Source organism: Lithobates pipiens, unplaced genomic scaffold (genome assembly GCF_037356315.1).
Source record: "Lithobates pipiens isolate NorthernLeopardFrog02 unplaced genomic scaffold, aLitPip1_a1.2 Scaffold_98, whole genome shotgun sequence".
Classification (NCBI taxonomy): Eukaryota; Metazoa; Chordata; class Amphibia; order Anura; family Ranidae; genus Lithobates; species Lithobates pipiens.
The window spans coordinates 347,021-374,107 of NW_027507921.1; the positions used below are offsets into that span (position 1 = coordinate 347,021).

A 27,087-nucleotide genomic window follows, 5' to 3' on the forward strand; every position below is an offset into this window, starting at 1 on the left:
CCCCAATAGCCCCACAAAACCTTTTATTAGCGCGCTGACTAGCTGGCTTCTGCGCTTCCCCCATCTCCCACAAATTGTAGGGGGCGATTTCAATTCTATTGCCCACCCGGTAGATGACTATGGAATCCCTCCACCTACATGACATCTGGCGACTTCACCACCCCACCGACCGAGAATTTTCCTTTTACTCTTATCCTCACAATGTCTTTTCTAGGATCGACTATTTCTTTAGCTCTAATGACCTAATCTCCATCCTTCCAAAAGCGGAAATCCATGACATAGCTATATCAGACCACGCTCCAATCTCAGTGACTTTGGAGACCCCCGACATACACTCCAACCCCAAAATATGGCGTTTTCCATCCTACTTGCAACACAACACGGACTTTCAAGCCTACATGGCGAAAGAATGGGCAATCTATACACAGACGAATGCAATACATACTGACAGTCCAAACTTGTTCTGGGATGCAGGTAAGGCGTTCCTCAGGGGACGCATTATCTCTTATGCATCCTCGTTCAAGAAGCACGCCCTGTCTCACTACAAAGCCTCCAGTTCCAGATTGCACCAGGCCCGGCGAGCCTTAGATTCCCCCGAAAATCGTGCGGCCTGGCATACAGCCAAGCAGTCTTTTGACACCTGGGCCGAAACCTTGGAAACCACTAAACAAGCTCACTTTGATGCCACCCTACACAAATTTGGCAATAAGGCTGGCAAGCTTCTTGCCAGATTATGCAAGGGACCCTACCGCCCCATGGTTATATCATCGATACGCAACCCCGATGGCACAGTCACGACTACTCAGAAGGGCATTAATGCGGCTATGCTTCGCTTTTATTCTACCCTCTACGCGGCGGACCCTATTGACCGACCCACAGCACGCGACTTTCGACGAAGTAAAATTGACCCGAGTATCTCCCTCTCAACTCGATTCGCTAAACGCTCCCATTTCCTCTTCGGAGATATCCGATACGATTCGTAAGCTAGCCTCCTCCAAAGCCCCAGGCCCGGATGGCCTATCAGGCGAGTTCTACAAATCTTTAAACTCACTTCTGACCCCGACCCTTACCGATGTCTACCAACATATATGGTCTGGCGGCCCCTATCTCCCGTCAGGCAATCAAGCAATTATTAAATTGTTGGAAAAAAAGGGGAAAGACCCACAAGAGCCTGGGTCATATAGACCCATTTCGCTCCTAAATCTTGATGTCAAAATTCTTTCCAAAATAATAGCTAATAGGCTGGCTGACATCATCCCCTCCCTGATCCACTCCGCCCAGTCAGGTTTTGTCAAGGGCAGAACAGCAACTATCAATATTAGGAAGGTGATGATGGCACTAGAACACGCTAGATGTAACCCTACCAGTGATCTAGCTATTATTACCCTAGATGCCGAAAAGGCTTTTGATAATGTTAATTTTGAATGGCTTTCCATGGTGCTGGGGGACATGGGTTTCTCCGGACCCTTTCTACACCTGATCAGCTCCATGTACACCTCCCCTGCAGCTAGACTGGTGGCTGCCGGCCTCCTCTCGGACAAGTTCCGACTACATAAGGGAACCAGACAAGGCTGCCCCCTGTCCCCACTCCTTTTTAACATGACCCTAGAGCCGCTTTCCAGATACCTGACAAATAGAGCACCGCTACACGGGATCGAAATCGGGTCACACGAATTAAGAACCTACCTCTTTGCACACAACGTTTTGATATTCTCCGCCAACCCATCAGCAGACATGCCCACGATTAAATCTATATTTGACCGTTTCAGACAATGCTCGGGACTGCGTATCAACTATTCCAAGAGTGAAATACTCCCCTTGGGATCCCTTCCACCTCCGACATGGGCAAATCACTCCATTTTCAAGTTAGCTAGAACCCATATCACATACTTAGGCATTAAGATAGGGAGGCTCCCTTCATCTCTCTATCACCTGAACTACCCCCCCCCCCCCTCTTCGCCAAACTTATACAGGAATTGGATAACTGGATGGATCTGCCTCTTTCGCTCCTGGGAAGGTGCCACCTGGTAAAAATGGTCAGTCTCGCACGCCTCCTGTATCCCCTTCAGACGATACCCTTACTCCTTAGACATAAGGATACAAAACTTTTAAACTCTGCAATTTCTAAATTCTTATGGCGAAACAAGAGACCACGCATAGCCTTCTCTAAACTTCACCTTCCCAGGAGCGAAGGGGGTATTAGCCTTCCCAATCTTAGAATGTATAACTTAGCTTGTCTTTTGAGGGTAGGCCTGGACTGGATAACCCAAAAATCCCGCTGCTCAAACTATCCATTGGAAGCTGAAATGACCCATCCCTACTCCCGAGCAGCTCTTCTCCACTGCAAATGGAAACAATTGGAACCGTCACTGCAACATAACCTTTTACTGAGAGATACGGCTATTGCCTGGAGAGAAACACGGAAAAGCCTCAAACTGTCCCCCTTCATCTCTAGACATCTCCAGATACAGGGTAACCCGGACTTTACTCCGGGGCTGGACCGCCAACCCTATGAAACATGGCGTCAAAAGGGCCTTCGACACCTTCTACTCCCTATGCGACCCAGACTCTGATCGTGCGCTCCCCTTCCGCCGGCTGGCCGCCAAGTTCTCCTTGCCGGATTCGTCTACCTTTCATCATGGCCAATGCCTTAGCTTCTTGCAGAAAACTTGCAGGGTGGAACATGCAAGATTCTAATCCTCTTTCCTTGAAGTACTTCTACACAAAGACTCTTATGGCATCTCTGATATTTACAAACCTCTACTACTAAATACAACACCTTCTCTGGAATCAACCTCGGTCTCCAACTGGGCTAAAGATTTTCCAAGTAACGATATTGTGGACAAGATCTTACACGGACTCAAATCAGTCTATAATTTGGTTCCAAATGAAACTTGGAGGGAAACCCAACTAAAAACTGCGCATCGAGCGCACATACCTTTCCTACCCTCCTCACCATTGCCTCAATCTTCTGCTTCTTTATGCCCTCTATGCCAACATCCTAAACCCTCCCTCACTCACCGCTACTGGTCATGCTTGGTCATCTCCTCGTTCTGGGATCGAATATTGACTTTTATCTTCGAGATAACGCTCCTGAAGCTCCCCAAGGACCCGCTACTCCTCATCTTTGGGTACTGGGACCCCAAACTACTCCCTTGGTCGACTACCCCCACACCTCTGGGCAAGGAGTGGGCCCTGCTTTGCCTATTACTTGCTAGGAGAACCATCCTAGCCAACTGGACAACCACAACCAAACCCTCTGTCTCTCAAGTTAGCAGGGAACTCATGCACCTTCTCTTTCGGGACAAATTAAATACAAATCTTCTTCACGCAAAAGCCAAACAATGCTTTCACAACAGATGGGACATGTTTATAGCCTCTAAACTCACCCCTCAGGAATGAGCCCACCTTGAGGACCACTCTTTCTTCCATAAGGGACACTCGCCAACGGCGATAGTCGCTACAACTTAAAGCCTTACCATACGGGTCTACGTACTCCTGACTCTCTCCCCCTCGCACGGGGACACACCACCTTTCACCGACAGCTAGGATTTATGCAGCACCCCTCCCCCCCAATACGCAAGAAGTCACACCTGCTTCTGACCACCCCCCCTTCTTCCTTTACCCCCCCCTCCCCCCCCCCCCCATAGTTATTTTATTTTATATTCTTTATATGTTTTGTGTTATCCTGGAGCTCTCTTTTATGAAACATACCATGATACCCTACGATTACCAGATCCATCCAGTTGAGGCCTCCCCTTCTCCCTCCTTTGGGGAGAATGGTAGGTCTCCCTTGAGCAATGTACAGAATGCTTTGTTCCTACCAAAATCTAGGTCTTATGACTGCTTTCACTCGATCTGTATACTACAATGAGAAAATTCCTTGTCTTTGTATTTTTGTATTATTTGTTATATACCCTTTTTCAATAAAATTTTATAAAAAAAAAAAAAAAAAAAAAAATGACAGTGTAAAAGTTAACCATTTAAGGAGCACCCCACATACATATACTGTGGCAGGGCAGCCCTTAACCACATAAGGACCGAGTTTTAGGCTCCATTTGCACTTATGGACATCAAAGTCACATGAAAAGTCACAGCCCAGTTTTTTTTTTTTTTTAAATGGCACTTGTTCAAATTGGTGCAACTTAAAGTCACAGCAATTTTGAAAAGTTGCCTGCACTACTTTGGTGCGACTTTGGTCCAGAGAATGTAAAATCAGATTAAAGTCCCACCAAAAGTTGCGTCAAAGTGACACTGTTATTTGTGTGACTTTGGAGACACGCTAATGTGAATTAGTCATTGTAAAGATCAAGTATTAGATAGAAAAAATAAATACTTTTGTTAGTAACAATTATTATATGTCTGTCCCTTTTATTTCCATACAGAATGTTGAAGAATAAGAATTCTTGAAGAAAAAATAAATTCTTCACGGCAAATGTTTTTGAAGATACTCAAATAGTCATTATTAATTACAAAGTATTACTTCACTGGCCTGGTTTGCAACATGTACTGACATAGACATAGTAACACATTAATTAGCAGTATGTCCCAGCTACTCTTTGATCCTCACGTGGTGCTTTATCTTATCTCTGGCTCAAATGTATGCATCTTAGAAAGATAAAGAAAAGAAAAAAATTCTTGAAAAAAGATAGCTGGATGACCAGTTGAATATGAATTTCAATTTGCGTTTGCAAAGCCCTATGGCAACCCACCAAGACATCTAAACCATCCCAGTTATTAACTGTATTAACTGTATTGACACAGTACAAAGATCATTGCAATATAAGGATAGGTCCTGCAGAATTTCCTCATTTTGGGGTTTGTTGATGGTGTAACCATTTCGACTATATGCTAAAAATTCTCAGATGTTACAAAGGAAGTGTTGCCAACATGAAGGCAGCACGGGTCCTACTAGTGCTGTTGGGTCTGCTGCTTCTGGTGACAGGTGAGCAACCAACAGGGACTAATTGCTTGAATCTAAAAAAAACTTTGGCTAAATGTACTAGACTTCATTTTTTATAAAAAAAAAAAAAAAATATATATATATATATATATATATATATATATATATATTTGTTTTGTTTTGTTTGTTTTGTTATATATATATATATATATATATATATATATATATATATATATATATATATATATATATATATATATATATATATATAACTATATATATATATATATATATATATATAAAACACATTAATACAATATAATATATTAAAAAGAAGCTATTTATAACATGTTACTTATCTGTGTCAGTAAATTATCCCAAAAGGGTTAACAATTTTACATAAATCTGGGCCTAACTGTGCCAACTTTACATTTATTTTATTTCATTATTTTATTTATATTATAGTGATAACCATATTTTTACAACTATGCAAACTTTCCAGTTTGCAAGTGAACAAAACACTTTTCTGGAATCCTGTTCACTTATAGGTGGAATGAATCTGTCATTTTCAGAAATGTGGTCTTTTGATTTGTTTTATATATTGTTTATATGCAGTCATTTAAATACAATTAAAAATAATAATAATTAAATACATTTGAAGCTTTTTTTTATATTAGAACTCATTACACTAAAACTTCTATTTAAATCAAGCCTTAGGGTTGCTAGCTACTTAACCAAGTAAGAAGGTTTATTTACTTGTAACATTACAAATGCCAAAATGAATTAAGCCATTATACTTTGATGATCAAAGTGAATTTAAAATTAAGAATAAATGCTTATGTTGGAAAAATGTGATTTAAAGGACAACTATTGTAGGAAAAATAATACATTGTCATAACTGTACATTTTTAATACCTGTAATGATAATATTTGTGGATATGGATTCCTTTTTTATTTTACATGTATATATTACAAGCTATTGAGCCAAAGTGCTAATGGCCAAGGTTTATTGGCGCTAGCATTGGCTGTGATCATTACACATGACTTCTTTGTCAGGATAAGGTCTGCTTCACACCTCTGCATTTTTAGGGTGTTTTCAGTTTTGCAGGAACATACCACAGCCCATTTAACATGCTTTTCTTATGGGTCACATTCACATCTGTGCATTTTATGGAAAGGGCCAGAGACCAGCATGTTGTGTTTTTGGTTCCATAGACTTCAATGAATCAAAAACTTGTATTGAAAAACGCAAAATGCACCTGGACTATGCATAAGCTGCAACCTGCATAGGTTTGAACCAGGACTTAAGGGACCATGTCTTGTTGAAGTTTGTCTGGTACAATTAAATATGATTTATATTTTTAGACCCATATCAGGCTAGTTTCACACGGGCTTCAGCTTGTAAACAGTAAGCTTTTACAAAGCATTCCCAGAGCTTTCAGCAAGCTTTGCTGAAGCTTTTAAAGTGGCTTTTAGCTCCAGTTTGGGAGTGCTGATTGCCACTTTAAACAAGCTACTAGCAGGTTTTGGCAATACTTGAAGCTTGTTGAAAGCCTGCTGAAGCCTGCTAGCAGCTTGCTTAAAGTGACATTTAGCACTCCCATTAGGATCTGTGTATGACATTTTGAAAGAGGAGTGGAAGGGCATTTTAAAAGCTGCTCAAAGCTTGCTAAAAGCTTTGCAAAAGCTTGCTGAAACATTAATAAAAGCTTGCTGTTCACATTGCTCTTATGCAAGCTGAAGCCTGTGTGAGGTTTTGGCTCCTCTTGAAGCTTGTTGAAAGCCTGCTGAAGCCTGCTAGCAGCTTGCTTAAAGTGACATTTAGCATTCCCATTAGGATCTATGTATGACATTTTGAAAGAGGACTGGAAGGGCATTTTAAAAGCTGCTCAAAGCTTGCTGAAACTTTCATAAAAGTTTGCTATTCACATTGCTCTTATGCAAGCTGAAGTCCATGAGAAAACAGGCACTCATAGGTCCTTTCTATGAAAGGTTATGCATGGTTATAGCTGTATACAAGGTCTACACTAAATCAGATTATCTGGTATACTACAGAAAATTTAACAGGAGGCTGATATAAGAAAAATTATTTTCACAGAACACTATATTTTAATTATTAAACCAACATTTGTTGAGAATAAAAAACTCACGCAGTATGGGGTTGACTTATTTAAGGAAAACAGGCTGTTAACTTTGCAGGGGAAGTTGTAGTTTGTAAGGGAGATTCCCCCAGAGCTCATTGCATGGAGCGGCCTTTCGATTTAACTTTTTTTTAAAAAGTCTTTTTGTGTTTCGATTGATTCATGGAATGGAAATAATGTGATCCAAACTTCCCTTTACCATAAAATTAGCACTTCAAAGATAAGATGATCTAAAGATAAGATGATCTACAATAGTGGCGTTGTATAAAAATGTTTGCTCTAGAATAAATCAAAGGTGAGCTGGTATGTTCCCTTAATGCAAAAAGCAGTTTGGATTTGAAACTTTGCTAATTCATGGCTATTTGCTCATTCAAGTTGGAAAAATACACCCTTGATCACATCCAGGTATCACAAAGGTTTATAGAAATCCATAGCAGCTTTCCATAGCATGCCTTAACATGTTTCCCATAAGTAAGGCCTACTCATCCACCTGCTGTATCTATGTGAGGCCTTTCCTTATTTATCCATTGATTAGACAAAACTGCGTTCTCATCGCTGACACTGGTGATATTGATTTGGCAAGACTTTAAAATGGCAGCATTTGTTCTCTTAGCTAAACATTCTATACATTATACAGTTGATGATAAAACTGCATTGACTCATTGACCAGTGTTGGAGTCTGTTATATTTTTTTTTTTTTATTTAGTTTTTTTTAGTTTTTTTTGACTTTATTCAAATTCTCTTTTGGTGATACAGCATACATGTTCAACCTAAATATAATCTAGGTGTGAATTCACATCGCTTTAGGATAGAATAAGGACTATAAATCTCATATCAGGTGCAATGCACACATTTTAGGTTCAGTTATCCCCTCCAACCCTCTGCAGTACATTGAAGATTGAAGAACCACTTAAAACCTCTGACTGTATGAAAACAAGTTATCACAACTGAATGTTATAAAGAGCAAACATTTGGTTTACAGAAGGCAGGGGCGTCTTTAATATTGATTGGACCCAGGGCAAAAATTTTCTTGGGGCCTCCCATGCAATTTCACTCTCCACCTTCTCTGAGACATAAAATAAATAGCAGCTCGACTTAAAATCAGTGTAGTATATCAGATCAGGCAGCAATTGCGATTGGTTGCTGGAGGTTACAGCATATCATTACCACTTACTGACTGGTTGCTAGAGGTTACAGCATACATTAAGGCTCACTGATTAGTTGCTAGAGGTTACAGCACATGATTTATATTTGTTGATTGGCTGCTAGAGATTACTGTACAGTAATACTGCTCACCGGTTGCTATAGGTTACAGCGCATCTTCTCCTCCCTGCAGGGGGGCATAATATACATATGAATACTGCCTTTATTTACATATCAATTCCGCTGGCCTCAGCTATTTACATATGCATGTCACTTCATATTTACATATGAATGCTGGTAATGTACATGTAAACACAGGGTCTGCAGGTGAGTCATCTGTACACAACAATAGGGCAGAGCTGGGCACATTAGTAGCAGCACTTCACACTGAGATATCAGGACACAGGAAGGGACTAAAACTTCAATGGGCGAGGGAATTTAAACTGGGATAGTTGGCAAGTATGAGGCAGCTGCTTTGGGCCCCACAACAATGACAGGGCCCAGGGCAGCTGCCCCTTTTGCCCTACCTTAAAGACAGCCCTGACAGAAGGTCTCCTACATACAGACCTTCAAGTTGTCAACTTTTAAAGATCGCTGTACCAACACATGCAATACCGGTTCAGCGATCTCCCCAGCTGTACTATTGTGTCCTGACAAGGGGACTCCCCCCCCACCAGAACACACTGATCAGTGCTTGCGGCCTTTGTTTGCAAGCACTGAACTTTGCTGGACTTAGGAACAAGCTGGACTTAGAAACAAGCTCCCAGAACAGAACTCATTGGTAAGTAGGGGACTTACTGTAATGGTACTGCAAGTAACCGGTGTGGTGGATACATTTCTGATGTTAAGACGTTAGGTCCCACAAGCTTGTACAGACCCAGCCAACTAATGATAAATATTGTATATATGACAGAATAAAAGTATATAATATATGAAACTCATTAGTATGCCTAGCGCAGGGTTTACACTGCTCATGATGATCATTTGAAAACTTGCCAAGTGTTGGTTTTTCAGTTACTGATTTGCCCATGAATACTTAGAATTACTGATGCCAGTAATACATACATGGTGACATACAACGATGACCAAACAGAATGGACGAAAAACAAGCTCTGGACTGCCGCACTCTTCAGAAGACCACTTTCTTTTATTGGAAAATCACATCACAGCTCAACAAACACAGCGAACAAGGAAAAATTTCTGATGTTTCACACTAGCTGTAGTGCTTATTCATAGCTGTGAATAAGCACTGTAGCTAGTGTGAAACGGCAGCAATTTTTCCTTGTTCGCTGTGTTTATTGAGCTGTGATGTGATTTTCCAATAAAAGAAAGTGGTCTTCTGAAGAGTGCGGCAGACCAGAGCTTGTTTTTCATCTGTTGCTAGTGGTGATAGCCAGCACCTGTGGCTTCCCAGCCGAAGAGACAGTTTACAGCCTGCATGTGTGCTTCTGGAGCAGTGAGATCCCTTCTCCTTCAGACCAAACATAATTGGTTATAAAGTCTAGTATGAAATGCACATTCATTGAACATTTTTACCATACATAGATGTGAGAGACCATCCAATATGACCCACAATATGCACAGAGTACCGGGGGCCAACTTCTTATTGCTATTTGGTAAACTTGTACTGTTGTACTTGTACTCATTGCATTGCATACGTTCCACATCACCACACTTCAAAGATAAGTGAGTTAATGCTGCAAGGTTAATGTGTAAAGGAAAGTCTACAGGCTTAGAAAGATCAGTTTGTAAATGGGTATAAAACTGGCTAAAAGACAGAATTCAGAGAGAGTAGTGGTAAATGATTCATACTCTGAATGGTCTAAGGTTATCAGTGGTGTACCCCAAGGTTCAGTGTTGGGACCCTTACTTTAAATATATTTATAAATAATATAAGGTCTGGGATCAAAAGTACCATTTCAGTCTTTGCAGATGACACCAAGCTATGCAGTGGAATAACGTCCTTACAGGATGTCTCCAACTTACAAGCTGACCTCAATGCACTGTTTATTTGGGCAACTGTGTAAAATGAGGTTTAATGTTGATAAATGTACACTTATGCACATATGAGGGCTAAGATAATGCATACATCATACGTATTGGGGGAGTACAACTGGGGGGAATCAATGGTGGATAAGGATCTGGGTGTTCTGGCAGATCATAAGCTTAATAATAGCATGCAATGCCAAGCTGCAGTTTTCAAAGCAAGGAAAATCCTTTCTTGTATTAGGAGAGGTATGGACTGCAGAGAGAGAGATATCATTATGCCCTTGTACAAATCATTAGTAAGATCTCATTAGGAGTATGTAGTTCAGTTTTGGGCTCCAGTTCACAGAGAAGGGTAACCAAACTGATAAGAGGCATAGAGCAACTCAGCTATGAGGAAAAATTAGAGGAACTACATTTTTTCTCTCTTGAGAAGAGAAGATTAAAGGGGGATGTGATCAACATGCATAAATACATACGTGGTATATATAGTGAACTTGTTGTACAGTTATACACTTTAAAGTTATCACAGAGCACAAGTGGGCACTCTTTAAGTCTGGAGAAAAGGAGATTTAATCTCAAAATACAGAAAGGCTTCTTCTCACATAGCTCTGAAATTGTGGTATAGACTTCCTCAAGAGCTGGTTCTGGGCAGCTCAGTAGATTGCTTTAAGAAAGGCATGGATGCATTCTTAAATGTACATAATATAATTGGATATTAATATTCATAGGTAAAGTGGGCATATCAGATTGCCACTTGGCAGATCAGGAAGGAAGTATTGTATCAGTTATGTGCCAATCAGGTGTTGACCAAATATAGCCAGAATCCTAAAAAAAATTTTTTTTGCAATGCTGCAAGACATATAGATGGTACATGTCCTAGCTTAACTGGTTGAATGATGGAAACATTATGTTTACTGGGACGTTGTCTATAAATTTGTTACAAGTAGAAGGATTGGTTTTCATTTTCTAATCATAATAGTGATACCTATCCAGTGAAGAATGATGATAAATTGCTTTATCTGTATATAAAAATATTAAAGTTATGTACCTATATCTAGCTTCAATTGAAAAATGAATAAAACATACAAATATAGCAAGATATGGAAATGTGATAGGAGATAAGAGATTAAAATATGGTATAGGAAAAATAAAGAAGAGGCAATATCAGTGATGTAAAAAAATAAAATAAATAAGAAGCTATACCAAAGGAAATAATAAAGGGGAAATGGAACTGGTTGGTGGCAAGGAGAACTGCAATGAATATATTACAAAGTTTTAAAATACTTAGGAAGACCATGATGAAACAAGGAGGCTGAGGATAAGGAGGGAGGTCAACTATTTGGTAACAGATACAAATCAAATCAGAACGAAGGGGGCCTTTACTTTTATTTGGAAGTTCCCCTTCAGATTTTTGAAGTTCATTGTGGCTTGTTATCGAACACACGTTAGGCCGCGTACACACGGGCGGATTGTCTGCCCAACTTAGTCCGCTGAACCGTGTTTCAGCGGACAATCCGCTCGTGTGTGGGCTTCAGCTGACTTTTTCAGCGGACAATCTGACGAACAAAGTCTTACGGAATTTCCGTAAGACAGTCCGTTCAAACTTGGTTTTGTCCGTCCAAACTTGGTTTCAGCGGACAGTCCGCTCGTGTGTAGGCAAGTTGGACGGACTAAGTATGGCGCATGCTCAGAAAGGATTTACACGGCCGAAGGTTGCATTGCAGTGTATAGGACGTCGTTTTTCTAGTCCCGTCGTACGTGCTGTACACGTCATCGCGCTCGCTTTCAGCGGACTGTCTGCTCATCGTGTGTGGTCAAGTCCGTTCATGCAAATTTTGAACGGACTGTCTGTCGGATTGTCTGACGAACTTAGTTGGGCAGACAATCCGCCCGTGTGTACGCGGTCTCAACGTGCAGTATTTTGTGAGTTCAAAATGAAAGGGCTTCCGATGCATCTCAACGGCCAGAAAAGTGGACATGACCATTTTGCAACACAGAGCAGGTGCATTGTTCGGATATCCAACGGAGAAATATCTCTATGTCAAAATTTCCAGCTGTGTTGAATTACTTAAATTGGCAGTATATAAATATATGAAGATAATATTGATATTACTTTTGTGTATTGTCTCCAGAATGGATGTATTAATAACCTCCCGATCGTTATCTTTATTATCCCGATTATAATTGAGATAATTAATATGGTTTTCTTTATATTATATTTTTTATTATTTTTGGATACTATTATCTATGTATCTAACTACTGTAACTGATCTGTTATTTAGTCATAATTTCTGTCATTTGTCTTGATAAAAATGTAAACTTTAATAAAAACTATCGATTAAAATTTCCAGCTGTGTCCCTGTCCATATGGGAGTTTTGAGTGTCCCAGTATCTACTAATGCGTTATTTGGAGTATAAAATAAAAATCTATAAAGGTACTAGACATGTGCATTCGTTTTCGTCCGGGTATTTTCATTATTGTTTTAACAAACAATAAACTAATGCAAGTTAATAACTATGGAAACCATTTTCCTATTTTTTTTTTTATTTTTGCACACTTTCAAATCTTCAGTTTTGGCTATAAAGCTACTTAAAACCCAGAGAACATTAAATATTTTTTTGAAAACAGAGGCCCTGTAGAATAAAAAAGGGGTACGGTAGTTGCATTTCTTAGGTCATCAGATATTTGCACAACTGTTTATCTAAATTTTCAAGATAAAAACATAAAAATGAATTTTATTAGACATAAATGCAATTTAATTCCCAATATTTATTATACATACATTATAATATTTATTATACAAAATAAAAGATGAGGTGGTGTCAAGTAAATAAATACCAAATACGTCAAGCCTCGAAATAGTAAAAAAATAATAATAATACCACTTAAATTTATCAATAGGAGATGCTTTAAATGGTTTTTCAGTGGCTTTTGAGTTATCCGTAAATGAAACACCCAGAATAATTGCTCTTATTCTGACTTTTTGCAGTGATATATAACATATGTGGTGCAATCACTTTTTACATGCTATGCATGTATTTTTATTTTTCTGTGCACAAGGCAATGGGGGAGCTTTTACTAGTTTATTTTTTTTTAATACATTTTCACATTTTGTTTTTAAATATTATAAAATATTTTTATTTTATTTTAATTTTTTTACCTTTCACTGTATTGCTATCACAAGGAGGGTAACAAGCCACACCACTAGCACTGTAAAAGTGATCAGGCAGCTATGTAGCCACTCGGATCAATTTTACATTAAAGCCAAGAGCTGGCTTAACAAAATAGGCACAAGCTCATAGAGGTTACTGCAGCTGTGAACCTGTTTTAAATGCTTCAGACATAGGATGTTCGGAGAGCTGAAGTAGTTGTAAATATATGTAAACCCTGACCTGGTAAAACAACCCAATACGTTTAAAATAGAAATGAAAGGCAAAATATTTGTGAAGCAATAAAATAAAAATAAATTATAAATACCCTTTTCCACCTTTTTTTATATAAGTGAACACATTCCCTCTGTTCTCAGCTGCCTAAGAAGCTCAGAGAGCCGGGGGAGGAGAAACAGCATCACACTGATCTTTCCAGTGAATGAATGTGTGTGTGTGTGTGTGTTTGAAGTCTGATCATGGAGGGAGGCCAAACTACACTTGCCTACACACATATCTGCAGAAGGCAATGCATTTTCTTATGGTGTGTGAAAGCGCGTAATTTTTCATTAACCACTTAAGCCCCGGACCATTTGGCTGGCACTTTTTGCGATTCGTCACTGCGTCGCTTTAACTGACAATTGCGCGGTTGTGTGACGTGGCTCCCAAACAAAATTGATGTCCTTTTTTCCCCACAAATAGAGCTTTCCTTTAGTGGCATTTGATCACCTCTGCGGTTTTTAATTTTTGCGCTATAAACCAAAAAATGCATACATTTTGAAAAAAAATGATTATTTTTTACTTTTTGCTCTAATAAATATCCCCAAAATGATCTAAAACTTTTTTTTTCCTCAGTTTAGGCCGATACGTATTCTTCTACATATTTTTGTTAAAAAAAAAAATCGCAATAAGCATTTATTGATGGGTTTGTGCAAAAGTTATAGCATCTACAAAATAGGGAATAGTTTTACGCCATTTTTATTAATATATATATATTTTTTTTTACTAGTAATGATGGCGATCAGCGATTTTTATTGTGACTGCGACATTATGGCAGACACATCGGACACTTTTGGTGCTATTTTGGGACCATTCACATTTATACAGTGATCACATACGATTAAAAATGCACTGATTACAGTGTAAATGTGACTGGCAGTGAAGGGGTTAACCAGGAGGGGCACTGAGGGGGTTAAGTGTGTCCTAGGGATGTGTTCTAACTGTGAAGGGAAGGGCTGTGTGTGACACGTCACTGATCACTGCACCCTATTACAGAGAGCTGTGATCAGTGACACTGTCACTAGGCAGAACTGGGAAATCCTTGTTTACAACAGCACCTCCCCATTTTTCCTCTCCGTGAGACGAACGCGGGTATCCCCGAGGACATCGAGTCCGTGGGACCTGCGGTCGGACTTGTGGAGCCTGCTATCCAAGACTCGCAAGATCAAGTACAATAACGGGATTTTGCGCAGCGGGGGCCAACCTGCCGCTGTAAAACTGCGGCGGCTGGTCCATAAGCGGTTAATTTCCACATCGTACCTTGTCCAAATAGAGAGGGTGAATCTCCCCAGTAGGAACACGGAAAGCAATAAAAACCATACAGTGGGTTTAGCACTTCTTTACTGTATTCAAAACTTTAAAAAAATGTTTTTGGGTTTATTTACACTTTAACCCCTTCCCACCCAGCCATGGCATCCCTTTAAATGGGTCTTTGCATCTGATGGCTGGACATAAATACCAAAATATGTGACTACTGTCATTGGCTGTCTATGCCAGCTTGGTCACTGTGCTGAGAGCATGTACCGAAACCGCAAATGTCCATTGCCATATATGTGCAGCCTATGGGCTTCAAAGCCCATCCTCTTTGCCGCCCCACATATTCCTTACATGGGCAAGAGGTAAAAATAGGGGCAAAATTATAAGGGAATAACATAAATTTTAGTCAGTAGGGGGCGTAGTGGGATTGCTGTTCGTAACTCCATGACTAATGTAATTAACAAAGTTCAAACTACAAGTCGTTCTCCTTTTATAATGTTCATAAAGAAAACAACTTGACCGAGTTCCTAAGTCAATTTATGTATCTTGCTGAAAAACAATATAGATGAGATATCAGTGCAAAGTTCAATGGTTGTAAAACTACGTCAATGGACAAAACGGCACAGATTACAGACAGAAATGTATGCTTAACTTAAAAAAATGTTGGTTATGGTGGTCACACACAATTTTATATACATTCGTATTTTCAATACATTTTCTTTCTGATCGGAAATACGGTTGGAAGATCAGAAAAGTTGTTCAGAATATTGCATTATCTACTATCTCATGATTGGAATTTCCTGTCCGGATCAGCATACTATTGGTTAACCCTTTGGAATTTGAAGTGCTTGGGTGTAACTTCAATTTTATTTTACATTATTTTCTTAAACTTTTTTTTTATATCACATGGGGGACAAAATACCCTATGTGATGCATTTATTTATTTTTTTTGGTGATGGGTTCTCTTTATCCACATCAATACTGGCCACTTTCGCCCCCTTCCTTCCCAGACCAATTTTCAGCTTTCAGCGCTCTCGCACTTTCAATGACAATTGCGCGGTCATGCTACGCTCTACCCAAATCACATTTTTATCATTTTGCTTGCACAAATAGAGCTTTATTTTGGTGGTATTTAATCACGACTCCGTTTTTTTTTGCAATATAAGCGAAAAAAGAGCGGAAATTTGGAAAAAAAAATATTTTCTTCTTTCTATTTGAAAAGAAATCCAATAAAATCGAATTTTGGCATAAATTTAAGCCAATATGTATTCTGCTACATGTCTTCGGTAAAAAAAAATCCCGTTAAGTGTATAATAATTGGTTTGTGTGATCACGGAAAGATGTACGCAGATGATCATGTACAGATGTGTACAGGAGATCACGGACATATGTGTGCAGATAATCATTGGGACATCTGATTTTACTGTTAAATCTGTGGGGGACAGGTGTTTTTACTATGTGGGAACATGTGTGTTTTACATTGTGTACATGTGTTACTTCTGTGTTTTAAATTGTGTACATGTGTGTTTTACATTTGTGTTTTACATTGGTGATCAGTGTGTAAAAAGCTGTAAAAAACAGCTCATACTCACTGATCATCAGCCAGCTGCAGCGATCTGCTCTTTTCTCCTCACCGACAACTTTTGTGTGAGGAGAGGAGAGCCGATTGCCTAGAAACCGGCTCTCTGTTTACATCACATGATGGTTGTGATTGGACGCGGCCGTCATGTGATCAGGAGGGCAAATCAGAGAGCCCTCCTGTCGATCAGAAATGTATCGTGTCCGGGTGACACGAGCGCATTGGGATCGCGCCGCTGCACAGGCACACGCGCACGCGATCCGCCTCTTTCTGAGGGACATTCCTGAAGGTTCACTAGGGAAGGAGAGAGCGCCCATCTGGCTGTTTATGTGCAGTGGCCGGGTGGGAAGTGATTGATTAGATATCAGGGGTTTAAAAGGACCCGGAATTGTTGATTTATATGTTGTTTCTGCATCATTAGTAGGAAGGGGAGATCAGCGAATGGATGGAAATAAAATGTGCGAAGCCAAAAACAGCAGCTGTAAAAATGTCCAGTGTGTGTGTGTGTGTGTGAAGCCTAATAGACAAGTGGTTGTCAAACAAAGGGCACTGGGGAGCTGGGTACTGTCATGAGGAAAATTTACCAATACAAATAAAAATGTAAATCTTTAAAAATTTTACAAAAAATAATCTGGACCACCTGCAGATTTATGCTGTAATGTGCTAGTATGCACCACATATTATAGAGCAGTCCTCAAGGCGCCCCAACAGGACATGTTATCAGGCTTTCCATTATTTTGATACGTCGATTTAATACGTTTTACTGCCTTAGTAATTACCACAGTCATTTTATCTGAGGGAAATCCTGAAGACATTATTATTATACAGGATTTATACAGCGCCAACAGCACTTTACCACAAGGGGGCAGACAGCACAGTTACAATACAATTCAATACAGGAGGAATCAGAGAGCCATGCTCATTAGTCTAGGAGGGAGGGTCACTGTGGGGGATGATCTGAAGGAGAAAGTAAATGTACAGTTATTAGGAGGGGGGCCAGATAGGCTTCTCTGAAGAGAAGTGTTTTCAGGGATCGTCTAAAAGCAAGCAGAGTAGAAGATAGTCAGACAAATTGGGGTAGGGAATTTCAGAGGATAGGAGAGGCTCGGGAAAAGTCCTGGTGGCGAGCATGGGAGGAGGTGACAAGGGAACTAGAGAGCTGGAGGGCTTGGGAGGGACGAAGGGAACGAGTAAGTTGGTATTTTGAGACTAGGTTAGTGATGTAGCCGGGGGTCAAGTTGTGAATGGCTTTGTAAGGTGTTGCTAGAATTTTTATTTTTATTTGTTGGGTGAGTGGAAGCCAGTGGAGGGATTGACAGAGAGGAGTAGCAGACACTGAGTGGTTTGTAAGGTGAATGAGCCTGGCAGCTTTCATGATGGAATGAAGGGGGGAATAGCCTATGTAAAGATAATCCCATGAGGAGGGAGTTACAGTAGTTGAGGTGGGAGATGACCAGGGAGTGAACTAGGAGCTTTGTGGCATCATTGGTTAGGAAGGGGCATATTTTGGAGATGTAGCGGAGGATGAGACGGAAAGATTTGGAAAGTGTTTGGACATGGGGCCAAAAGGATAGTTCAGAATCCAGGGCTACACCTAGAACCTTGGCATGCGGGGATGGGCTGATAGTAATGCCATTGATCTTAATAGAGAAATCAGGGGGAGAGGCACATGGGGGAGGAAAAATCATGAGCTCAGTTTTGGATAGATTGAGTTTGAGGAAGTGGTGTGACATCCAGATTGATATGTTTGTTAGTAAATGAGTGATACGGGAGGAGACTGAAGGAGCGAGCTGAGGAGTAGAGAGATAGATGTGGGTGTCGTAAGCATAGAGATGGTATTGGAAGCCATGGGAGGCTATTACCTGACCCAGTGAGAGGTATAGATGGAGAATAAGAGAGATCTAAGAACAGAACCTTGGGGGACCCCAACAGAGAAAGGTAGAGGAGGAAAAAAAGTTGTAATGCCGCGTACACACGAGCGGACTTTTCAACATCCAAAGTCCGAAGGACTGAGTCCGTCAGACTATCCGATCGTGTGTGGGCTGCAACGGACTTTTGACTCGCCAAAGTCCGAAGGACTTTAGAATATGGAACATGCTTCAAATTTTTCCGAAGGAACTCCGCCGGACCCGGTCCCCTTCGAAAAATCCGTTCGTGTGTATGCTATTCCGACGGACTAAAACCGACGCTAGGGCAGCTATTGGCTACTGGCTATGAACTTCCTTATTCGAGCCGAGTCGTACGTCATCACGTTCGAATCCGTCGGAGTTTAGTGTGATCATGTGTGGCCAAGTCCGCTCAGCCGAAAAGTCTGTCAGACTCCTTCGGAAGTCTGTCGGACATAAGTCCTCTCGTGTGTACGGGGCTTTAGTGACACTGAAGGTGCAGTTGGATAAAAAAGATGAGAACCAGTGAAGAGTACAGTCATGGAGACCAAAGGTGTGGAGTTTTTTGAAGAGGAGAGGTGTGATCCAATGTTTCAAGGCAGCAGAGAGGTCTAAGCCCTTGTACACACTGTCAGACATTCTGACAACAAAATCCGTCGGATTTTGCCCGAAACTGGTGTTGCATACACACAGTCGGACAAAGTTGCCGGAAAATCCGATCGTTCGTAACGTGATGACGTTATTTCGTTATGACGGGACTACGTTCAGGCTAGTAGCCAATACCTTTGGTCTAGGAATTTGATCTGAGCATGCGTGGAACTTTGTCCCATCGGAATTCTCTACAAACGATCGGACAAAGTCCAATCAGATCATGTTGTCGGAAAATGTTATAGCCCAGCTCTAAAACTTTGTCGGTCGGATATTCAGACGGAAACAGTCTGATGGAGCCCACACACGGTCGGATTATCTGACAATAGGGTCCGATCGGACATTTTCCGTTGGAATGTCCGGCCGTGTGTGCAATGGCTAAGAGTAGGAGTACAGAATAGTGTCCATTGGATTTAGCTGTTAGCAGATCGTTTGTGAGTTTTACGAGAGCAGTTTCTGTGGAGTGTTGAGGGCGGATTCCAGACTGAAGGGGATCAAGAAGGTTATTCTTGGTGAGGTGGTCGCTTAGTTGGTTGTAGACTGTAGAATGTGTCCTATCGGACCGCGTCGTCGGATAATCCGACTGTGTGTGGTATGCAATGGACTGATTCCGTCGGAATATCCGTCGGACCCAATTTTCCAACATGTTGGAAATATTTCCCGACCAACTGGTTCGATCGGACATACTCCGATCATGTGTAGAGAATTTTGATCGGACCAAGTGTCACGCATGCTCAGATCAAATTCCTACATCAAAGCTATTGGCTACTAGCCTGAACGTAGTCCCATCGTAACGAAATTACGTCCTCACGTTCTGAATGATCGGATTTTTCGACAACTTAGTCCGACCGTGTGTATGCAACAGTTTCGGACAAAATCCGACGGATTTGGTTGTCGGAATCTCCGACCGTGTGTACGGGGGCTAAGTGTTGTAACTGGTTCTGTATAAACCAAGAGGAAAGAAATAAGAAGGGAAGGAAGCACTAGCTAAGTGTAGTATTTTAATGGCAAAGGATTAAAAACACTCACAAGAGGCAAAATATAAATGTGCTCATCTGGTATCAGAGTCTGTGGATCCTCCTAAAACCATTCTGCAGGACTTCTGGCATATTTTTCTGCTGCTGGGAGGAGAGATGACTGGCTCAGAAGCCTGGAGATGCCCTGGGAAGGCACGTGACCAGTGTGGAACGCACTGCGGGACCGGCGTCACCGGAAGAATAGAGGTACTAGACGAGAGGAGAAACAAGGCTCAGAGCATTTGGTTCCTTCTACAGGCCTTCTAGAGGCCCATAGAAGGAGGGCTCCATCCACAGATTCTGACACCAGATGAGCACATTTATATTTTACCTCTTCACTCCGATAACTATAAGTGCAAAAGAAAAAAATATGATATATTCAATTATACTCATATAGTATATAGTACGCACCATTAAAAACAAATCTCTGCACCTCTCTGACAAATAAAGAGCTGCAACAATTATAAATAAAAGTAATTCATAATCCTCTATATCCAAAAAATACAGAGAGAAATAAAAAATAAATTAAATATATAAAAATTTAGTAAATTAATTTGTTAATATGAACGCTCTATAATATTTGCAAAAAAAAATATTATTCAATAAACAATAATAATTTATACAATAAATGTATACAAATGTTTATATGCCCAAACATATACAAATAAAGTTCATTCATAATCCTCTATACCCAATAAACACCAATAAATATAAATACAATTAAATATATAAAAATCTAGTAAATCAATTCATAAATATGACCAGTAATAATATATATGTGCAAAAAAAATATATTATTCAATAAACTTAAAAAATGTTCAGTTATATATAAATAAATTGAATTCATAATCCTCCAAATACCAAGAAAAATAAATAAAATGTAATATATAAAAATGTAGTGAATTAAATAATAAATGAATTTAATTAATAAATTAATAAAATTTGCAAAAAATATATATTATTCAATAAACATGCAAATGCATAAATATCCAATCAATTCAAATAGTCCATGATGTTTCACTGTGTATAGTGAATCACGCTTTTTGAAGCTTCACACACCAAATACCACTGTGCCTATCAATGGCAATGTGAAGATTAAGGCTCTGTTTCCACTTGTGCAAGTCCTGCGACTTGGGATTGCAAATTCACATGACAAGTCGGACCCCACGATTTCCAATGAGTACCATTCATATCTGTGCAACTTCAAGTCACAGCGACTTCAAAGTAGTCCTGTGCTACTTTGGTCCGACTTTGATGCGACTTAAGGTCCCCAAACTTCAAGAATACACATGCATTGCTTTAAGTTGCATCAAAATCGCTGCAAACAATTGTGGCAAAATCGTGCGGCTTTCAGGTTGCAATAGTGGAAACCTAGGCTTAAGATAGGTGATTTGCTATACATGGTGGAATTGCAAATATCAAGGACTATTTGAATTGACTGGACATTTATAAATTTGCATGTTTATTGAATAATATTTTTTTGCACATATTTTTTATATATAGGATTTCATTTTTATTTTTTTATTTTTTTTTCTTGATATTTATTGGATATAGAGGATTATGAAATAAATGTATTTATATATGGTTGGACATTTATATATTTGCACGTTTATTGAATAATATATATTTTTTGCAAATATTTATTATTACTGTTTATATTTATGAATTAATTCCCTGGATTTCTATATATTTAATTGTACTTATTTTCCTCAGTATTTATTGGATATAGAGGATTATGACGTAATTTTATTTATATATGATTTGACATTTATAAATTTACACATTTATTAAATAATATATATATTTTTTGCACAAATGTATTATTACTGTTCATATTTATGAATTAATTTACTAGATGTTTATATATTTAATTTTGTTCATTTTTCTCTGTATTTATTGTATATAGAGGATCATGAATTCATTTTATTTATATTTGTCGTAGCACTTTATCCCACATTTTAATATAGTGAAAGAATATATATAATCAGCACAAATATGTCTTAAACTGAGTGCAAAAAAAAACCTTTTGCCACATTTCAGGCTTCAAACATAAAGATATAAAATTGTAATTTTTTGTGAAGAATCACCAACAAGTGGGACACAATTGTGAAGTGGAACGAAATCTATTGGATATTTTAAACTTTTTTAGCAAATTAAAAACTGAAAAGTGGTGCGTGAAAAATTATTCAGCCCCTTTACTTTCAGTGCAGCAAACTCACTCCAGAAGTTCAGCGAGGATCTCTGAATGATCCAATGTTGTCCTAAATGACTGATGGTGATAAATAGAATCCACCTGTGTGTAATCAAGTCTCTGTATAAATGCACCTGCTCTGTGATAGTCTCAGGGTTCTGTTGAAAGCGCAGAGAGCATCATGAAGACCAAGGAACACACCAGACAAGTCCGTAATACTGTTGTGGAGAAGTTTAAAGCCGGATTTGGATACAAAAAGATTTCCCAAGCTTTAAACGTCCCAAGGAGCACTGTGCAAGTGATCATTTTGAAATGGAAGGAGTATCCGACCACTGCAAATCTACCAAGACCTGGCCGTCCCTCTAAACTTTCAGCTCAGACAAGGAGAAGACCGATCAGAGATGCAGCCAAGAGGCCCATGATCACTCTGGATGAACTGCAGAGAACTACAGCTGAGGTGGGAGAGTCTGTCCATAGAACAACAATCAGTCTTACACTGCACAAATCTGGCCTTTATGGAAGAGTGGCAAGAAGAAAGCCATTTCTCAAAGATATCCATAAAAAGTCTCGTCTAAAGTTTGCCACAAGCCACTTGGGAGACACACCAAACATGTGTAATAAGGTGCTCTGGTCAGATGAAACCAAAATCAAACTTTTTGCCCACAATGCAAAACGATATGTTTGGCGTAAAAGCAAAACAGCTCATCACCCTCAACACACCATCCCCACTGTCAAACATGGTGGTGGCAGCATCATGGTTTGGGCCGGCTTTTCTTCAGCAGGGACAGGGAAGATGGTTAAAATTGAGGGGAAGATGGATGCAGCCAAATACAGGACCATTCTGGATGAAAACCTGTTGGAGTCTGCAAAAGACCTGAAACTGGGACGGAGATTTATCTTCCAACAAGACAATAATCCCAAACATACAGCAAAATCTACAAAGGAATGGTTCACAAATAAACGTATCCAGGTGCTAGAATGGCCAAGTCAAAGTCCAGACCTGAATCAAATCGAGAATCTGTGGAAAAAGCTGAAAACTGCTGTTCACAAACGCTCTCCATCCAACCTCACTGAACTCGAGCTGTTTTGCAAGGAAGAATGGGCAAGAATTTCAGTGTCTCGATGTGCAAAACTGATAGAGACATACCCCAAGCGACTTGCAGCTGTAATCGCAGCAAAAGGTGGCTCTACAAAGTATTAACGCAAGGGGGCCGAATAATTTTGCACGCCCCACTTTTCATTTTTTTATTAGTTAAAAAAGTTTCAAAAATCCAATAGATTTCGTTCCACTTCGCAATTGTGTCCCACTTGTTGGTGATTCTTCACAAAAAATTAAAATGTTATATCTTTATGTTTGAAGCCTGAAATGTGGCAAAAGGTTGAAAAGTTCAAGGGGGGCCGAATACTTTTGCAAGGCACTGTATATATATATATATATATGGTCTGGGACTGAGGGGGGTTTAAGTGCCCAGTAAGCAAGTGGTTAAATGTAGTCGAAGGTTTCAGTTGCTGTTACTTATTACATTGCATATTGTTATTTGTGTGTTAGGGTTTTTTGTTGTTTGGTTATTTTTTCTTTCTACAAGAACGCTTTGCTGAACGCTGGCGGGGCACGTTGCTCCCATGTGCCTCTCGCTCGGCAAACCTCCTACCCCCCCCCTCCTTTTGATGGCATTTATTTTACGAATTCCGACTCCTGGTTTGAGGACGGAATTGCCGCCTGCTCTCCCTCTCCCCTCAGGGTTCACGGCAGTTTACTGCGTGACTTTCTAATTGTTCCCACTGGTTTAATGTCCGAAATGTTTTTCCGATGTCTCAGACTGTTTTCTCTACTTCCATTTCTCTCTCTTCCCTCTGTCTCCTTTCCCCCCCTATTACTTTTCCCCGGGTGGCTTGCGTGGAAATTTAAGCTGAAGGGTAACACTCTGCTGCTATGGCTTCCATAAAAATCTCCTCCTATAATGTGAGGGGCCTTCATGTTGCCGCAAAAAGGCACCAAATTACCCGTGAACTGAAAAAGGCTGCATGCTCAATCGCCTTTCTTCAAGAGACGCACTTGACACATACAACACCGGTCAAGCTGACCTCCCCCCAATTTCCCCAATGGTATTACAGCCTGTCTGATACTAATAAGGCGAAAGGAGTGGCCATAGGTTTCAGCAGCAGTGTTCCCTTCCGCCTTGATGAAATGTTGGCGGACGATCATGGTCGGTATCTTTTTTTGAAGGGGTATCTGGGCAACACGCGCTGCACCTTGGCTAACGTGTATTGCCCTAATCGGCATCAACCTGCCTTCCTCTCCCAGATCCTCTCTAAATTAGCCCACTTCGCTGTTGGTATAACTATCCTAGCGGGTGATATCAATCTACCTCTTGATCCCATAATGGACACCTCCCAGGGCCGATCCCATATTTCATTTAAAAGACTGTCCGCACTTAAACGCAAGCTCTTCGAGCTACAATTGATAGACGTCTGGCGCATACTTCACCCCAAAGATAGGGATTACTCCCATTTTTCTAAAACGCATCAATCTTACTCGCGCATTGATAATATCTTTTTAGATCACCATCATCTCCAACTCCTGCAGTCCGCTCATATAGGTACAGCTACTATTTCTGATCATGCGCCGGTATCGATGTGCATGGCCATGCCCTCCTTAGTACAACGCTCCAATAATTGGAAGCTCAACGACTCTCTCCTCTCTACCGAGGCTGATGTGGCTGAGTTAGCCTCCCATATGAAACAGTATTTCCTTGAGAATACTTCTCCCGAGTCCTCCCCCTCTGTTGTATGGGAAGCTCACAAGGCTACCATGCGGGGACGACTCATTGAACTGGGAGCTAGAAAGAAGAGGGAGCATGGCCGGCAAATCGAACAGGTCATCGGACAAATTGCAGAATTAGACAAGCAGCATAAACTTACCTTACACGTGGCCCATTTAAAAGCTCTTACTTTGAAGAGGGAAGAATTAAAAACCCTCCTTGATATGGACACTGCCAGGAAATTCCGACGCTTCGCTCAGTCGTTGTATGAATGGGGAAATAAACCCGGCAGGCAACTGGCGAGATCCCTCAAGGCGAAACAAACCAGGTCATTCATCCCCAAAATCAAACTCCCCAATGGCAATTTAGTACACGCCACTCCCCACATTGCTGCGGCTTTTAGCGATTATTACGCGGATTTGTATAAGGTACAGAGCGAAATGGCCTCGCTAACACTGGGGGAAAAACGCAATCGCATACAGGCTTACTTACAAGAGGCCAATTTGCCCACGTTACCCACGTCCGCACTTCAGGCCCTAGAAGAAGACCTTACGGTGGAAGAATTCCAGGCAGCCCTGAAGTCATCCCCAACGGGAAAGGCTCCCGGCCCCGACGGATATACTGTCTGCTATTATAGCACGTTTAGCGACGTTTTACTCCCTCACCTCACAGCTTACGCCAACTCTATCTCTCGCAATGTTTGCGCCCGGAATCTCTTGCGGCCCACATAACAGTATTACCCAAACCGGGTAAGGACCCCACAGCTTGTAGTAGTTATAGGCCGATTTCCCTACTTAATGTTGATGTCAAGCTATACTCCAAGGTCCTGGCTAATCGGCTACTTCCCTTAATACCTGGTTGGATCTCTAAAGACCAGACTGGCTTCATACCTGGCAGGGAAGCCAGGGATAACTCCCTCCGGACCATATCCCTGATTCAATACGTTCGTCGGTGCTCCCAGCCCACCCTGCTTGTTTCCACAGATGCCGAAAAGGCGTTCGATAGGGTGGACTGGGACTACCTCAAAACGACTTTGCATCACCTAGGTCTTGGCCCTAAAATGTTCTACCGGATAACCTCCCTTTACTCCACTCCCACAGCCCGTGTTCGCATAAATGGCTCTCTGAGTGAATCATTCTCACTGTACAACGGGACCAGACAGGGCTGTCCTCTATCCCCGCTCCTATTTGCCCTTACCCTCAAACCCTTCCTGTCCACCATTAGGCATAATATTGATATCCACGGTGTTCAAATAGGGCCAGTGACCCATAAATACGCGGCATATGCTGATGATATTTTATTTTTTGTTCAACGGCCCCGTGTCTCCCTGCCTAATCTGATGTCGGCCCTCTCTACCTACCAAAAACTCTCCAATTTTAAAATAAACTTTTCTAAATCAGAAATTCTGAATATTAACCTCCCCAGACGGGAAGCGGATCTACTTCGGCCCCTCTTCCCTTTTAAATGGGTTCAGCGTAGTATGAAATATCTCGGTATTTTCCTTACACCAAATATCCACTCCCTCTTCCGTTATAACTACCTCCCATTACTAAACAATCTCAGGGAAGACTTGCGGAAATGGAAGAATCTTTCACATTCCTGGCTGGGGAGGGTTAACGTAATTAAAATGAACGTATTGCCCAGAGTCTTATTCCTATTCCAAATGATTCCCCTGGGGGTACCTATAGGTTTTTTTGCAATTTTACAGACCATGATCTCCTGCTATGTCTGGAGGAACAGTCATCCCAGAGTGTCTAGGGACGTCTTATATCGTGCCAAAGATGCTGGGGGTCTGGCCCTTCCAAACTTTAGGTTGTGTTATTATGCAGCAGTACTTTCCAGGGTGGCAGACTGGAAGTACGCTGCTAACACCAAGCTGTGGGTGTCCATGGAGCGCTTTTTGTGTGGGGCAGACCTCACGGTTGCACCGTGGATCCCTCGAATACACAGACACCTTGGCACTGACACCTCTTCCCTTACTTCCTCCACCTTGGCTATATGGGACAACCTTCACAGACAGTGCTCCTGGTCTTACAACTCCCCTCTAATGCCCCTTCTTCACCATCAGTACTTTCTACCGGGTCTGCTAGATCCAGGCTTCCGGGCCTGGTCCTCGGATGGGCACCTGATGATACACCAAGTCCTC

The 27,087-nt window shown here is 40.7% G+C and overlaps 1 protein-coding gene across 1 annotated transcript in view; it reads left to right on the forward strand.

The window, feature by feature from the left end:
• The first annotated feature begins 4,421 nt into the window (after window positions 1-4,421).
• The window catches only part of LOC143973779 (uncharacterized), a 71,522-nt gene continuing 48,856 nt past the window's right edge, over window positions 4,422-27,087 (forward strand). The window contains exon 1 of the mRNA XM_077474631.1: window positions 4,422-4,945. Within this exon, the coding sequence (XP_077330757.1) occupies window positions 4,849-4,945 (97 nt within the window). The 5' untranslated portion in view covers window positions 4,422-4,848. The remainder of the gene's footprint in view (window positions 4,946-27,087) is intronic.